Below are 16,879 nucleotides of genomic sequence, written 5' to 3' on the forward strand. Positions count from 1 at the left end.
ATGAGAGGCCTTTTGTTTGCATTTCAGCTCATCAATTGTAATATCAGCGATTCACTACCTAGTTTCCCATTCTGTGTTACAATTGCATGCACTGGTGCTGGTGAGATAACATTTTGAGGAAGAAAGTCCCGGCTATGGTTATTAGAGGATCAACAGTGAAGGCGGATTCAAAACCAGTCTGTAGCTAATCGAGATAATGTTCTAAATATCGAACTGTTACACTCGTTCTGGCCTTCTTTAATACACTGGTTAGGTGTATTGGCAGATACTCTTATCATTTGTCTTCCTGTAGGATTCCTCATGTCTTTTTCCCAAGGTTACTTCATATAGTCCTTCGCATTTCGGATGCCCTCTGTTCATATGCCATCTTCGGCAACGGTACACAACTTCTCTGCACACCGGCAACCTGACTCTCAGCTGGAGATCAAGTTTGGCTGGCCAGAACATTGTACACGCGCCACATTGAGTCATCGGCCATCGCCGTCCTATTGCAGCCAATACTATTATAATTATAGCAAGCAGCCTGTGACCTGTCAATGGCTTCCACGACGTTGGTGGACAGTCTGATTTTGGATCTGTATAATGCAGACATTCCGAGCCGGCGCCAGCCCTACGGAGCTGCACTTCTCAGTAATCCAACTCCTGTCTATCGGAGTACACGCATAGTGTTCAGTGGGCTAACAAATCTGCAGTGCAGAGCAAAGATGTCGTGCTCGCTATTTCTAATCAAGTGATGTTGGAGGGTTAATACAGCTGCAGCACGATCATGCAAGATCAATAAATAGTTACGGCATGGGCCATGCCCATAACAAATAGGGGTTTGAAGATTCCAATGCCCTCATTTATATTACAAGATTAAGCCCAGCGGAAATGTTTTAAAACCCGGTAACATCTAGTATCGTGGGCGAAGCTCGGAAAATTGATAGTATAGGCTAATATGCCCTGGCTGGCAAATCCCTGGCGGTTTTAATATACACAATGTAGTTCCTCAAAGTACAACTACTATACCCCGGCCCTAAAAAGCCGTTACCTGCCTTGTTCGCTTGAATATTCCCCAAATCTCCAAATGTTACCCCATATACCTTTCGATCGACGAGATAATTTTTGCGTCACTGGTGGCACTGGTGACCAACCCATAGCGCGACAACAACATAATAACTCTCCTTGTGAGAACTCAAAAATTCGAACTTGCACTGAGGGGATATTTGGCTCTATCCATTATTGATAGCCCTTGGCGCTGTTCTAATTTGTTTTTGCCCGATATTGAGCTGCATCGGTGTCAAACCCTCCTCGGCTTCGTTGGAATAGTCGTATCTTACCGCCGCACATCGCAAACAATATGCAAGGCATACGCAAATTGCTCGTTCAGTTTCCGTACATCATGGCTTCTAGTCCAGATTTGGGCTACGTTGTTTGCAGGAATGAATCCACCAGTGTGACTAGGATGCATGCGGCTCAACCAAGGCGGGTCCAGGCGGCGTCTCCCCAGACCAAACTTCTCTTGTCTTACCATTCTACCACAATCTCGGATGTAACGGATAGTTGAGACTGCGCCACGTATTGCTACCGTCAGGATACATGTACAAGTAACATTAACCCAAACGTCTATTGTGCCATAGAAATATTCCATCAGCTGCACGGACTGTGTGCAACTATTTTCATGATAGCAATTGCCATCTACCCCTATTGACTGTCGTACGCACCTTCACTGGTTCCACGACCCCTCTACCGCAACGAGAATAGTTTGTGTATCCAGTGCTCGCGCTGAAAATAACGGTGACGCTGACTGATGCCTGACAATGTTGTACAGGTATATACGTGACATTTCGAGATGTGCTACAACTGAAACGCCCTTTACCAAATTTACAACATGCTCCGTTGTAATACTTGCCTTGTCCATTGCCGAAGTAGTTTCGTCTCGACATTTATGAGGCTCCGCGGCTCCAGGGTAAGGTTCACGGCTAGACTACCTGCCACAGCAGAAAGCACCGAAAATCATAACCAAAGAGAGAAATGGAATGGGGCATGATGCTTAAAAGAACAGTTCTAGAACAATATCAAGATCAAGTATTATTGAGAGGATGGAAAATATGTGAGGGGGGGCTTCCTTAGGTGAATAGATGAAACTGACAACACACATCCCTCTTGTCAATATAGGTCCAGGCCCAAAACGTCTCAACTCAGCAGTAATAAGTCCGCTCTATGGCTAGTTTCTTCTGTCCAATGGGTTTTACAATCTCCGCGGAGCCGAACCCACTGAGAAAGAATTGGAATATACGGGGCTCGATCTAGCCTACAAATATGGTTTGTCACGGCTAGGATCAAGCTTGAATCGCAACTACCAGCCATGAAATCAGTCAGTCTTCCTAACATCCCCTAGGCCAATTTTCTGCTACAAAGGCCCTTGAAAGAATTGCTCCTCACAGAGGCGTGGGTTAGCACCATTCAGTCCTCTTGTTATATAGGCATAGTCCGTTGGGTGGGCTAATTTACCTGAAACTTCGTCTTTTATCACGTGGAGGAAAGCTTCTAGAATACTATCGACACCCAGGCATGTGGAACCAAGTCTGTTGACTATCTTTTCTAAGACTCAGAGAGAATTTGATAGATACTGGACAATGGAGAAATACTGTCTGAGTACCAAGTCCCTGGAGTATTCTTCGTGAGAATAATAGGAGCTTGATAGAAGCTGAAAAATGGAGAAGAACTCGAAGTACAGAATAAGCAAATAATTTGAAAGTTGGAGCTCAACGCGTCCAGCCACTCGGACACAGTGGGACTTCAGGTACCAAACCGGGAACCCATGGAATGGCAGCAGTGCCCGTCAGAGAAGAAAAATGGAACGCTCGACAGCAGCAAGGTCTCTGCCTAAATTCTTCTGAATTCTCCACCGTCTTGAGATGCACGCGTGCAGTGGCAAACTGCTGCACGATGACTAGAATCTAAAATCTTGATAGTACACCGGAGCTTTTTCCGTGGATCATTCAAATTCTAGGCTTACTAGTTCCCGGGAGAACCGGAAAACTGGGACGGAAAGCTGGTAAGTATGGCACTCCGGTCCAGTTAATGGGTTTTCGATGAACCGGAAGTAACACTGCCTCCAAGCTCCTTCGCTTGAAGATCGAGGAGGGAGATGACACTTCGATCTTGGTTCCAACGCATAGGAAGTGAAGTTTCCATTGCTGTTTTAGATGGGGCAGACTAGATTCGGATAGTAAGCAGCAACCAATTTCTCGATCGGGGACCTAAGCTTATCGATCGCAGCAGTATTCGATTTGGTATCGTATGGAAGCTTGACTCTACTCACGTCTGGATGACGGTGAAGCGACTCGTCCATCTCTGATTCTAATGGAGTTGCTGATGTCGGCATCTCGCTGACTAGCACATGTGGGGCAATTAACTTCACAATATTTGAGAATGCAGCAAAATTTCCGTTCATATTAATATTGACCTTACCAGTGTATCGATCAGACTTTGCAACGTTGCAATAGGTGTGCGTCGCCTCGGCGTCGGTTGACCAGGGGCATTAGAATCGATTAGCCCTGGCCAATTATGATACAGGCCCACACATAAAATACCCCAATAATTGGTTTTATTCCAAACAGCGGATTAGTCAAAAGGGAGAACCCCGCATTGGGCTGAAATCCCTGCCTTAACCCCATTCCCACTTCCCGGCCCTGCATTAGCGCCATGAACTACGGCAAACTAGCAAGGAGGTTAATTCGACAGGGCTCTCATCATTTCCTTGGGTTGCCGTTCAGCAAGAGACATTTTCTCGCTCCCTCTCCGCACTTCTCGTATGCCGGCGGTACCTCTTCGGTATAGACACATATTTATTATTCCACGTATGGAGCTTGTCTTATTCTTAATATCGTGGTTCGTGTCTCGCTATCCGATGACCTAGCCTAATCGTACTTGGTGTCATCCCGTGTGTCCCGGATGATCAACGACAGGTCCCTATGGCATTTCGCCCGTAAGACAGGTAGTATATTGAGTCCGTTGTCTCGCGTGCGGAGGCTGGTCTGAGACAAGAGTGGTGCTGCATGTGCTCATCGGTTGGATGATGTGTGGGTGAGTGATCCGCGCATAATTTGTTGTGACGAGGCTTTCACCAGTCATTACCGGGATAGATTCAATAGTGGGCTGCCTGATATCCCCTTCGGAAAACAGGGATTTTGCTGAACATCTCAATCTTGGAACCTCGAAGATCCCACCATTTGATTAACTAGTGTATGAAATTTCTCCTTGCCTGGGCAGACAGCCATGCACGACAGAACCGATCTTGACGAGGCAATGAATTGGAAAGGTAAGGGATATGGAGTATGGATTGGCAGACATCCCGGAAGCTTCACCATCCACTAACCGGTTGACTTTCAGCCTTATATCCGTTCCGGGCCAGAGGTCGAACCCAGTTGTTGACGACTCCTGCCTGCCAACCTAAGAATTCATGAATCTCGCTTGCCAATTCAACTAGGACTATGAAAGGTCAATGGGATTGATAGCAAACGATCTTCACATTACGTCTGGCAGCGATATTCTTTCCAGTCCGCAAGGAAGCTTAGTGCAGACCGGTTATTTTGAAGCATGGAAGAACTGGGATCTATAATCCCTGTTCCCGAGTGCGGGATCGAGGTTTTGTTCTTGGGTTGCTTGCTTAAAGTGGCATTATACACAGCTCGATCCCGATTCTACCAAATCTTGTCGTTGCTCTGTATCCAATCCGGAAGTGGTCGTAAACTTGCCTCTGCAGCGGTAGACACGGCTCTGCAAGACCGTTCACAACTCACGTTCATGCAGTTCACATTTCACGTTTCGGAGCCGTCCGAAGGTGGTAATAATACCCACTAGATAATGCAACCGAGTCACTCAGTGTTGCATCAGATAGCTACCCTTCTGAATCCAGGTGCCTTGGGCTAGTCAACAGCTTTGTTATTCGCCTCTCTGTAGTTTGCCTCGTGCTGGATTGACACTGTCCAAGACTGCCCCATTCAATATCTCACTGACTATAGGTTATGGTTGCATTGATCTTCTTATGATAATAGCCATACTATTTCGATTATGTGACCCTGGTGTGATGGAAACACAAGCTTTGAAGTTGGGCACAAATACATTCCCGAAGCCCCAGATTCGTAAGCTATAGGGTAACCTTTGATGATGGTTCGCATCACGGCGAAATGGGTCGGATCACGCCGGAAAATTGAGACCACCTCCGCACGTTGACAGGTTCCGAGGTCTTAAGACTGAAACGACTGAAAATCTTCGAGAACAAATAAGAAGCCACAAAAGAATACTGTACGCCTCGTGTTCACATAGTAAGGCCCACTATTCGCACGAAAACATGTTATGTATTCTATAAATAAAAACACCCAAAGTGAATCGGACAATATGCATACATCTCCTACATTGCAGACACGTGGGGTGACCCATTGATCCGATGCCCATCAAAGATGCCACGACATATCTCAGAAACCTCATGTGGAATGTGCCATTAGACGTACTGAACAAACTCTAAGAATCGGGTGCTGAAGTTGTGGTAGTAATTCTCTCCAAGGTCAGTCAGGTAGAGCCAGCCAAATTTGACCTCCACCTCCTCGACAAACTGCTTCATCTCTTGAGGGCCCAGATCATCCGGGCATGTGTGGACGATCGCCCCAATTCGCTCCCGGTCAAACAACAGTGTCGCAGGAGCGACCGTGTCGTTCGCACTTCGGGCGACGTAGACATCATACGTTTGTTCGAACAGAACCGTCACATCCGCCGCGGCCGCAAAGCGAACATCCGGGATCGTTCCGGGATTGTGCACTAGAAAGAGAAGCCGGTTAGTACGAGGTGGACTAATGAAGAAATTGATGCAATACGGAGCGTGATTCCCGGTCCGAGTGACAGGGAAATTTCTAAAAACCTAAAGACAACGGAAAAGCAGAATGACGCGAGCATGCAATACAGCCACATCCGGCGACAATATGAGGTAAGAATGCGTGCTTCCCAACGGCGCCCAACCGTGTCACCAGCAATGTGAATAAACGAGTGTTGAATTGCTGAGACAGGGCGGCCCAGGGTTTAAGCGTCGCTTGGCAGTCCGGGGTGCAGGGGCTGGTGGGGCTCCGATTGATCGCTCGTGCTCCACAAATGGTAGGCCCATTTAGCAATTGAGTGCATGTAAAGTACGAACCCCTGCTAGCGCATTGTTCGAAATGACTTCAGACAAGCAAATGCAGTAGAAACGAGGTCTCGCCTTGACTCACCAACAAGCCCACTTCCCAAGCCTACCGTATTCTTGATGTTGGTCTGGATCATTGGTAGATATGCACCGTTCGCGTCGGTGTACAGAGTTGGTGTCTCGTCCAGGAAAATTCCGCTCAGCTCCAGCGCGGGGTCCAATAAGGCCCAGTTGGCATATCTATCGATTTCTTGCATCACTGCTTCCAGGCTCTTCTTGCCATACGTGGTGGCAACATAACCAATGGTGCGCACGTTGTCGAAGGTATTCAATGTGGCGATCTCCCGGGTGTAGTTGTAATCAGGCAGCGGTCCATCTCCTGGCCCGCTTGCCGGATTGATGACGACTGTAAACCGAACGGCAGGGTATGCGAGGATGCTACGAGAGAACGTGGTATGGTCAGCCACTCGCTCGCGTTTGAGCACTTTGAGATATTGCAATTCAGGAACAAGAACCACCATGCTTACACTTGATGAAGTGGATTCCATGCACCCGAGGTAGGATAGATGTAGAGTGGGAGCAGGATCTCAGACCTCGGCGACATAGTGAGCCAACCAACTGCGAATGTAGCCGGGATGGCAGCCCAGATTATTGCTGGAGCAAGCAAAAGTTGGACTGCTTGAAGTGTCCATCGAAGGAATTTGAATGATGATGTTCCTGAAGGCCTGGAGCGCACGAAGCGCATCGATTCTGGTGGACCCACGTCGGTGGTTCTCTGCACCTAGCGGTTGGGACGGTAGCACAAAATCTATTGCGGCGACAATTCAGTCGATCCGGGTCGAGGTTGGAGTTCAGCTGTTCAACGATGGTGCGATGAGAGGCTTTTGACTTGTTTCCCTCAGGTGCTAAATTTACCACATAAAGTTGCAACCCTAGTACCTCGTCAGCCCAATATACTTCATCGCTGTTCCCGTGATGTGCCAAGGAGTCCGCCAGTATTAGATGTGGGATAATATTTGGCAGGGATAACGCCCAACCGTTCATACCATTCCCCTATACGAACCCCACCACCACAAGGGAGACTGTTTGACTGAATTCCCGAAGGAGCCGGTATGGCCACCGGTGGTCTAGGCGGGTAAATCTAGACAAGTACTATGCCAGCCACTCCGATGCCCTGCTGCGGAACATTTCTGGTTTCGTCGTGAGATCGAGAGACAAATTTTCCGCTTAAGTGACGTGACGTCTCGACCGTATTTAAGATATAATCCGAAGTAGCCTTCGACGGCTTTGTCGATCCCTCGTCGACTAACTCTCGCTTATCACTCATGGAGTTCTGTCTGTCGTCCAGGGCTTTGAGCCCCTCACGCTCGTTTTCATCCTTATCTTTCACCAACAGCTCGTCCGAGTCCATTGGCACGCCAGATACGCAGCGATCGGTGCTGTTCGACGATTTGACAGAGGATTCTTTTGACCTAACCGTCGTTGAGAACCCATATATCCTAGTTGTTGGCGGACTCGGATACATCGGGAGCCACACGACCCTGGAATTGTTGAAGGCATCATACAATGTGGTCGTAATCGACGATCTGAGCAACTCTTTCTCGGCCGTCCTGGACCGGGTCATCCTGTTGGCTTCCGAATATTGCAAGAGCGACAACAAGCCATTGCCCTCAGTAGACTTCCATGAGGTCGACTATAAGGATTCCTCGGCCATCCGCGCCATTCTCAGCAAATACGACATCAGCGAGTCCATTAGCAAAAACTCGGTGGCGCCAAGAAGCTCCAGAATAGCGGGCGTAATCCACTTTGCCGCTTTCAAATCGGTCGAAGAGTCGATTGAAAAGCCACTTCCATATTACAGGAACAATGTTTGTGGCTTGGTCGATTTTCTCGATGTTTTGCAAGAATTTGGGATCAAAAACTTCGTCTTCTCCTCATCTGCAACGGTGTATGGGTCCAAAGCCAATAGTGGCGTTCCACTGAGTGAAGAGCACATGGTGCATCATCCGGAATCGTACTTCGACTCTCGAGGAGACGTGCAATTCGCCGAGCCAGGTGTTTCGGGTATCACTTCGCCATACGGTCGGACCAAGTATATGTGCGAGGCCATCCTTGCCGACCTGGCACATTCCGACCCATCGTGGTCGATTACACTTTTGAGGTATTTCAATCCGGTCGGTTGCCATGAATCCGGCCTTCTCGGAGAACACCCTCGACAGCGACCCACGAACCTGGTTCCTGTGGTAATCCGCGTCTTGACTGGACAACTGTCCGAGCTTAATGTCTACGGAACCGATTACGACACAGCCGATGGAACGGCTGTTCGCGACTTTATTCATGTGCAAGACCTTGCTTGCGGTCACATCGCTGCTCTTGATGCTGCTGCCAGAGGTACCATCAAAGGATTTCGAGCGTACAACCTCGGAACTGGCAGAGGGCACACAGTCCGTGAAGTCGTGATGAGCCTAGAAAAGGCATCAAACCAGGGAATTCCTGCCCGAGAAGTTGGTCGTCGGAAGGGTGATGTCGGGTTCTGTGTTGCTGCCGTCGACCGCGCGGAGACTGAACTGAACTGGAAAGCGGAGAAAACGCTCGAGGATTGTGCTCGGGACGTGTGGAGATACACAGAGCTCTCACAGGTGATGGAGTCGACATGATAACAGCAAGGGCGATAACAATCTTGTGTCATTGTTCGGTTTGGGTACGTTGATTAGACTCCGCGGGCAGCGATGGTTCAAGCGAGCACGGTCAAGAGTCATTGATAAGAAACTGGCGCAATAGTTAATTTTTGGATATTAATCGCGTAAGTCTTTAATAGAACTGTTCTCTTACCTTCCCTAATTGTTCTCGTCGGGATTCCAACCGGACAGTATACATGCTTTAATATGCCAAGGTGTCCGTAGAGGCAAAGGCTGATGGGAGATTTCGACTGATGTATAATAGGCCGCTGGTTCGTATTTAATGGACCTGGTCATGTCATCTAGCTGATCGGTCTACGCCATCCTCTCTTGAATCGTGCCAGTCATCAGGGAATCGATATCGTTGAAACAGTTGAGTGATACCACAGCTGCGGTGTGTTCCACGGCGGTATACGATTGTATTTACCATATGTCCCATCGCAGGCAGATTTAGAATGCCGTTTGATATTCCAATTTTGCAGCCACCCTGGCTAGGTGAGGGATCAGATCGAGGTGGTGCTTTGGAGTGGTTTGACAACCGATCTTCAAATTGACAGTTGGATACTGGTCAGGCTGTTGAATTATCGTCGGGAGCTGGAGTATCAAAGGCGTCCATTCCCTGTCCGTCACGCAGTTACCCGTATCCGCAAAGGATAGTTTTCTTCCCCACCTCCCGGAATCCTTCCCTATTTTCCATCGTCTAGCCGGATGCTCGTTGCTGTGTCATGAGGCAGCATTTGAGCTCGTATCTGCCTCCGATCGGGGTTTCCAATTTTCTCTACACGTGAAAGGTATCCTCCAAGCTCGTTGAATCGGTACTGGAACAAAATCCAGGGGTCCGGCGTATTGTCATGGCACTGCAAGGCAAAGAAATAAACACTTACTTGCTTCACTAATAGTCGTCAATACCAAGGAAAATGTCTCGGAGAGCAGCCACACTCTCGAAATTTCACATATGAGAAGAGAGCCTTGGTAACGTTCTGCGAGTTCGGAAAATAGCCATGCACGGTGACGGTCAAAATATAGCTTCGATCAAAAAGACTCATAGTCAGATTTCGGTAGCTCCCGTACAGTTTCAGAAACCGCTGCCGGATAATTCAACCGTTCCGATTGTATCGTCGCTCAGTAATACCGCTCATTCAATCCACAAGGTCGGATAAGTTGGGAAAAGTTATGGGAGGAGATAATGTTGATGAACCTATCCTCAGTTTGAGCGGTCACGGTTGAGATTGTGATCGGCATTAGGAGGATGCAGCTCTAATTGGTTGATTTGAGTACGATATCAAAGTACCTCCAGTCTTGGCGTTTATGAGTCTTCGTTCTTCTTCAACGTCCTGTGAGAATTATCTCCTTGATACAGACCACACAATATCAAATTCTGTTATCGACTCTCTCGGGAATCTTAGTAAAATGAAATAGTCATCCACAGTCGTTCCTTAGACCAATGAGATTCTCCTCGTCCCTAATGTAGAAAATATCCGACTGTAGTCTTCGGCATTCTGTCGCGTAGAGTTATCCACTGGCGTAGCGGTAGTTGGAGAAGACCCTTTCTTAGTTGGCACCAGTGGTCGGAAATTGATCTTGAACTGCTCTAATTATAAGATCCCAGACTTCGCCTGACATCATCCACGTTCCATGTACGCGCGCAATGGACTATGGCCATTGCTGAAATAAGGCACACTAATGAGTTGTCGTTGTTCGTCTCTGCAGCTAGCGTCGAGGCGTAGCTGTATTGCATGGTCTCTCCTCATAGGTACTGCTGGGGTAAATTCTCCCTTATATAGTCAGAGCATGCAGATTCGGCTTGAAGGACCTCCTTGATGTCTTCTCCGTCCATGTCACCCGCGTCCTTGGCAGCCCATCCTGCTGCAATGGGACTCACGGATGCCACCCTGTCCAGTATAATACAAGGAAGCTCCATTGCTATTATGGGGAACAGTTTGCGTTTCCCAGGTTTCCCAGGTTCCCCAGCTGGCTTGATATATGTGGGATGGGCCGGAGCGCTATTACGAGGCAGCGAACATGGCTTAAATTTTAGCGGAATCTGTCTTTGGACGAGCGTTCCACCTGCTCACCACTCCACCTGATGCTGGAACAAGGGTTCCCCAGGCTCCCTCCAGTCAGGCACCCAAGATGGCAGAGCATCATCATTCTGCTGGGAAAGGCCGGCCTGTCTCACCGCGCTCATCCACCCACTTCTATAAATGTGCTGAGCCGCATCGGTGTAAATGATTTGCCACGGCAATTTGTAGTCGATTCGAACAGCCTATTCGGTCGGTTCGATAGGACGTCCTAGAATAGCGTATGCCTTGTCCTCAGCATTCGTGACCAAGCAGTAGGAAGTGTCTTCGATCATACCATAAAAGGTAAAGGCCATTCTTATGCCAATACGTTCCTTGATACCGTTTACCCTTGCAAATAGGTTGGTTTGGATACATTGGACTGCCACCAAGCCGGGTTGGATGTCGTAGCACTGGTACTCAAACCAGTCAGGCCAGTCTAAGTTTAGATCCGATGAGGTGAAAAGCCATGCCAATGAGAAAAATTGTTCCCAAGAGACCTGCCACTTCCCACACATGACAACAGTATCTTCGCAAACGGCAGCCTCCTGTTGAATCCAGACTCTTCTGGCCCAGGGGCAGTTAGGGAGTGTAATGAGCCCTTTCACCACACGTCTATTCTATAGAGAATAGACTAGATCGTGGAACAGTAACGACTTTGGAATAATCAAACTTGAAGGAATATATCCATATTTTGTTTGCTTTGCAAACTCTTGGACCAATTTGTCCCCAGGGACGTTGGACAAGTAATACATCGCCATATCGCTGTCGTTTTGTTTCTCACCCAAACATACCACAACTGACCTAGCAAGGGTGTAGGTTTCATTCATGAATGCGACTAGCCCGGATTTCTCATCGTCGTCATTTTGATCGATATAGATGGCATCCATACAAAACAAATAATCGTGAATCACAGGGCGCAGGTGGTGGAGAAACCTGACGGCGTTCAAATTCGCCTGAAATGGCTGGCCGTTGCAGCTTATTTCTCTTGTAATCTTTGGCCCCCCTCATGTGTATTAGCTGGCTTCAAACACTCCTCTTGCTTGATCCAAATGAGAATAGACAAGCTCAACGGAGACCTGGCTACACTCAGCTACCCAGGCAGAAGCCTGAGGAAGCGGATGAGCTTCTCGTCACTCAAAGGCTGGTATAAGGAGTCTTTAGTCATGGTGGAGCTAAATAATGAGTGTTCTGTACTGATTAGCATCACCTTTTAACACTTAATATGATAAATGCGAGACTCGGATAATATAGAGAGGATTGTGCTTGATGAATGAGGAAAATCAGGAGGGCATCACAAACTGAAGCAAGTACGGTTTGTTGTCAGGGTGGCTGGGACACGAAGTCTCCGCTCACACAGCCACTGACAGGACAGCAACAGAACGCGCCTCAGTTGTTTGGAGTTCAAGTGTCCAGCCTGAAGTAACAACATGATCGCAAAATAGAAAAATAAATCAATAACATCCTCGACAAGATTTACTAGAAACCAGAAGGCCATACAGAGTCCCAAATCCTTCATCGCTGTATATTTATGGTTTAACATTTGATACCCCGTCTCATCCAAAGACCCGTTCACAGTTGATACAGTGTTTCCTCAAGGCTACGGTCGCTAAGGGTACCTTGCGTTAATGAATGAAGCTGATTTATGTAAGCCAGCCCAATTTGATATATCATGGCTACTCGTGCTCTAGAGCTGTGTGTTTTCTGCAGGAAGCAGGAGTTCTTTGATCAGCAATGCTCCCTAGCAGAAAAGCGAGCTGCAATCATTGCTCGTCCGGTCAAATCGACGAAGCTGGCTCCAAGTTTCAGGCATGCCCCTCTTCTTCTGCAACCGGCAAAAAGCAGGGAGAGTGAATTGTGTCCGCGTTGTTCGGATTACAATATCCTGTCGAAGTTTGAGGCCGCCGACACGCTCGATGAACTTGATCGGGATGAGTTTGTCCGCGGAACTCACCAAGCGCATGACCTTAGCTTGGCGGTCATAAAACATCAAAACGAAGAGATATGCACAATCTCAACCTTGGATCGCTGGAGTCGTTGCAGTTGTTCTCGTCTTGTCCGCTCTGTCGGCTGATGTACAATTCATTTCCGTTTTCTGAGTTCCCCGAGCTGATGGACGACCTTTCGAACATTTCTATATCGCTTATTCCATTCAGAACTTACGAACGATTGGACGAGTCCTGGAATGTTCCGAAAGATGACACTCTAAAAGCGTCTTATGCAATCTCTTTTGCTGTTGTTCTCAGCGGTTCGTCATTCAAACGTCTGAATTCGAGCCGTTTTGTGTCTGCAAGCGAAGGTGCAAATGCCTCATCCGTCATTGCTTTAGACCAATCCAGCGCTTTCTCAAACAGGACATCCTTAACGGGAGGAAAAATCAGGGAGCAACTAGATGCGTCTTTCGTGAAGGGATGGATCGAGCGATGTCAGACTTCTCACGGATCGAACTGCGAAGTATCATTTTCAGATGACCTTCTCCAAGAGCGGGTGATTCATGTACCAAGCATGCAAATTGTACCGTGTCCGAAAAACTGCCGATATGCCGCTCTTTCTTATGTGTGGGGTGCCTACAAGAACGTCCGGATTCAGAATCTTCCGAGGACTCTGAAAAATTCTATCGAACTGGCGAGCATACTTGAGATCGAGTACATGTGGATTGATGCACTATGTGTGGATCAAGCGCCGGCGCCACTGAAGACGATCCAATTACAAATGATGGACAAGATTTATCAGTCGGCATGGGTGGCCTTCATAGTTGTTACGGGAGAAGACTCGAACTCTGGTTTGCCTGGGGTTGATTTGCGTCGTTCTCGGGCTCCATCACATGAGGAATATATCCAAGGTCGGAAGATTATATCGTCGCCTCCAAAATTATCTCTCTATGTGCAGGACTGCCCTTGGAGCAAGCGGGCGTGGACCTTTCAAGAAGGGATTCTCTGGAAGCGGCGACTGTTCTTGACGCCATATGATGCCATATATTGGTGCAATTCAGCACAATATTTTGAGGCCATCGACGAGACCAACGATCCACTGCACTGCCTTGGGACGCCGGGTGCACGAGCAGACATTCCAAACGAGCCATCCAGGTTCTCAACTGCGGAGCGGGTGTTCTGCGATGAATTGGCAGCGTATACATCGCGGGAGATGTTGTTTGATGCGGACTCTCTGAACGCGTTCCTTGGAATGTTAGCATTCTACAAGAGGCATTTCAAATTTCGAGATTTTGTTTGGGGTCTCCCTTTGCTCGACTTGCCGCAATCGCTGCGCTGGTTTCACGATAAAACCGTGACACCGAGGAGGCGCGATAAGTTCCCTAGCTGGAGTTGGGCGGGCTGGGAAGGGCGAGTGCGTTATAGTGAGGATTGGGAAATTAAGCCAAATGACCGAAGAAACAGTGCTGCGTTTGACATGAGCGTCTTGTTCCAGAAAGTCGACGGGCAACTACTGACAATACAAGGCTTCACAGTCCGCCTCAAGATCCGGACTGATCCATTCAGCGATGCATACGTGCCGAACACCGACATACTGCTCGGCTCTGTCAGAAAACGGAATATGCTGCATAGCAACACGATCCCGACTGGGGAATATGACCTCCTGGTAATTCAGAGGCTCCGTTACAGGAGGACGCCAAACAGTCCCGAGAAACAGGAGATCTTCATGTTATTATTGGACTGGAAAGGTACAATCGGATATCGCCTTACCAAAGTCCGGTTGTTCCTTGATCCTGGGGTCGATTTCGCGACTGCGATGCCGCGTCATTCTAGCCTTACTCTGGGCTAGGTGGCTGTGGACGTTGGTCTCCCTTGACTAACTTACCATCACCCTTCACTTGGAACATGGTGGAGGTTGTATGGGACTTCGGGAGTGCATACCTGAATCGTCAGACTGACCTGTCCTACAAGGCTGAATCCAAATGGCCAAACTCAACGCCATGCCATGGTGGTTTGCACAGTCCCGCTACCAGTGGGTTAACACAACTTTTTGACGTGGAGAAAATATGGGATCATCACCTTTATGGTATTCTACGAACCTTATCCCCAATAACATACGATCTGCTGACCATCAATGAGCAGAACCAGATGCAACAAGTCACAACCGTAGAATCGCGGTATCTCTGGTCTGAAGATTAGCGGCGTACAATCCGCATTGGGATAGATTGTTTTGCTCCGCCGACAACAGTATTTGCTGTCTTCCCTTGACAACACTTGCCTAAGAGCGCGACAGGAATGACGAGGTGATTTCCCAAGTTATTCCTGGACTGGGCGGATCCATATTGATGCTACTGGGGTGTCGAAAGTCGATGCCGTTGGAGAACGGAAAGTTCGGACTGCTTCAAAAGATTTGACATGGATCAAGTGATTTGCCATCTGTCAAGCCGGACCTTATCACCCTCTGCTACGCGAGGGAGCTGTGGATGTTGAGGAAGCCATTCAGTCCGTCCCTTATCTAGAACCCGACCCATGCCGTGTTTGTGCGCTTAGGGGCTCTGCAGATGTCCCAATTAGTGCAGTTGCCATGGTGGACTCTGTTGCACGGATTTAGGGCTGTCCGTTGGCCACAAATTGCTTTGTGTTTGAACTATTTCATTGACACTAACTGTGAAGGAAGTAGAGGACGCGGATCAACCCGGATTAGAATATGAGGCGCAGGTAGTTGGACTGAATGTTGTCCAATTCGGGAACGCTCGGATCGACATTCAAAATATGAATTGCGCGACTATTCTCGTTGAATGTGGATAAACTTTTGAGGAATAATCACCGACTTGGTTAGTCTTTTCGTTTAGCTCTTTCAAACTTCTGCGCGCTTATTGTAGTTATCGTATTCCCAAATCGCATAGTAATCCAAACGCCAATCGTACACCTCCTCTACTCAAGCGAGAACCCCATTTCATACTCCATGATGCTGCGTGGCTCAACCGGAACTACTGGTCTCCCGGTGTTCACATTAATCTGCTCTTTCTGCTTCCTCCGAAGCAACTTCGAGTCATCCAACGCTTTCGGGAGGTTCCTATCGAAGCACACATAAGCTCTTATTAAAGCAGGCGAGTTGCATAGGAAAATAAAGGGGGCTAGATGATGAATTACCTCAACTCTCCATAGACCAGATAGCCCTGGTCCGAAAAGACTTCGGCAAGCTCGATTTGATGGTTATCGAGCAACTCCGGGTTTGGGACAACGATCAACGGCACGTCGAGCCGCATTGCGTCAAGGATTGTGCCAGAGCCTAGGAAATAGATAAGCAAAGCTGTACTATCCGCAAGACAAAAACGTCCAAATACCGGCATGACTAATCACCAGTCCTTCGCTGACGTCTTGAGATGCCTTGACGGCCCTCAGCTCAGATGTAAGACCATTAACATTTATGTCGAACCCCGAGATCTCTACCCAAGTTCCTAGAGCCGCTTGGTTCAGCCCTTTCGACAAGTCATCAAATAGCTCCTGCCCTCCTTTCCCATATTGAATGCGGAGCTCCGTAAACCCGTGCTTGTCAAGCGCCTGGACAAAAGATGGCTGTAAGCAGACGGAGATTAGGGATCTAAAGGAGGCGGTTGCGCCGATGGTGACGAAGCATCGTCTTTGATTTGGGATGGTGGCAGGGCGGACATGAGATGTGGATGCCATGATCGGCTTATATTGCTTGTACGAAATCGACAGAACACATTGGTTCAATGAGAGGACTCGCCACCTGGAGGCTGATAGAACTTATATTGGATGACCATATTTATCGTGTATAAAATGAATTGATGAGCAGATGTCGAGGCTGAGTTGAGCGACGGCAGGAGGGATTTATGAATGCAGAATGCAATGCAATGCTGATGCTGATGCGATGCAGATCAGGATGCACGGTGGGACAACAGCAATCAGAATCAGAATCAGAATTGCAGGTGAGGCGATAAGGCAGAAACAATATGTTTTCCATGTCACGGATAGCCACAGCTTCGAAACAGAACGAATCAGATAAACATGAGCCAATCTCTTAAT

At 48.1% G+C, this 16,879-nt stretch overlaps 4 protein-coding genes across 4 annotated transcripts; 2 read left to right on the plus strand and 2 right to left on the minus strand.

Moving 5' to 3' along the window:
• Positions 1 to 5,488: 5,488 nt before the first annotated feature.
• Positions 5,489 to 6,764, minus strand: P152DRAFT_466574 (cell surface spherulin 4-like protein; the record flags this gene model as incomplete). Its single annotated transcript, XM_033680699.1, has 3 exons — positions 5,489 to 5,802; positions 6,246 to 6,598; positions 6,688 to 6,764. The coding sequence occupies 3 exons, from the start codon at positions 6,762 to 6,764 to the stop codon at positions 5,489 to 5,491; spliced, it is 744 nt and encodes a 247-aa protein (XP_033533790.1).
• Positions 6,765 to 7,551: 787 nt separating this feature from the next.
• Positions 7,552 to 8,790, plus strand: P152DRAFT_377816 (UDP-glucose 4-epimerase; the record flags this gene model as incomplete). The annotated part of the gene is made up of 1 exon (XM_033675650.1): positions 7,552 to 8,790. A coding segment is annotated over one exon (1,239 nt), but the record flags the coding sequence as incomplete, so codon positions are not given.
• Positions 8,791 to 12,591: 3,801 nt separating this feature from the next.
• P152DRAFT_376343 (HET-domain-containing protein) lies at positions 12,592 to 14,567 on the plus strand (the record flags this gene model as incomplete). The annotated part of the gene is made up of 2 exons (XM_033675621.1): positions 12,592 to 12,837; positions 12,870 to 14,567. Coding segments are annotated over 2 exons (1,944 nt in total), but the record flags the coding sequence as incomplete, so codon positions are not given.
• Positions 14,568 to 15,451: 884 nt separating this feature from the next.
• Positions 15,452 to 16,754, minus strand: P152DRAFT_514338 (beta-1,4-N-acetylglucosaminyltransferase). The gene is made up of 3 exons (XM_033682854.1): positions 16,177 to 16,754; positions 15,983 to 16,121; positions 15,452 to 15,905 (listed from the first exon to the last, which is right to left on the minus strand). Exons 1-3 carry the CDS (start codon positions 16,517 to 16,519, stop codon positions 15,764 to 15,766), a joined length of 624 nt encoding a protein of 207 aa, XP_033533793.1. The 5' UTR covers positions 16,520 to 16,754; the 3' UTR covers positions 15,452 to 15,763.
• Positions 16,755 to 16,879: the final 125 nt, after the last annotated feature.

Source organism: Eremomyces bilateralis (genome assembly GCF_010015585.1).
Source record: "Eremomyces bilateralis CBS 781.70 unplaced genomic scaffold P152scaffold_10, whole genome shotgun sequence".
Lineage (NCBI taxonomy): Eukaryota > Fungi > Ascomycota > Dothideomycetes > Eremomycetales > Eremomycetaceae > Eremomyces > Eremomyces bilateralis.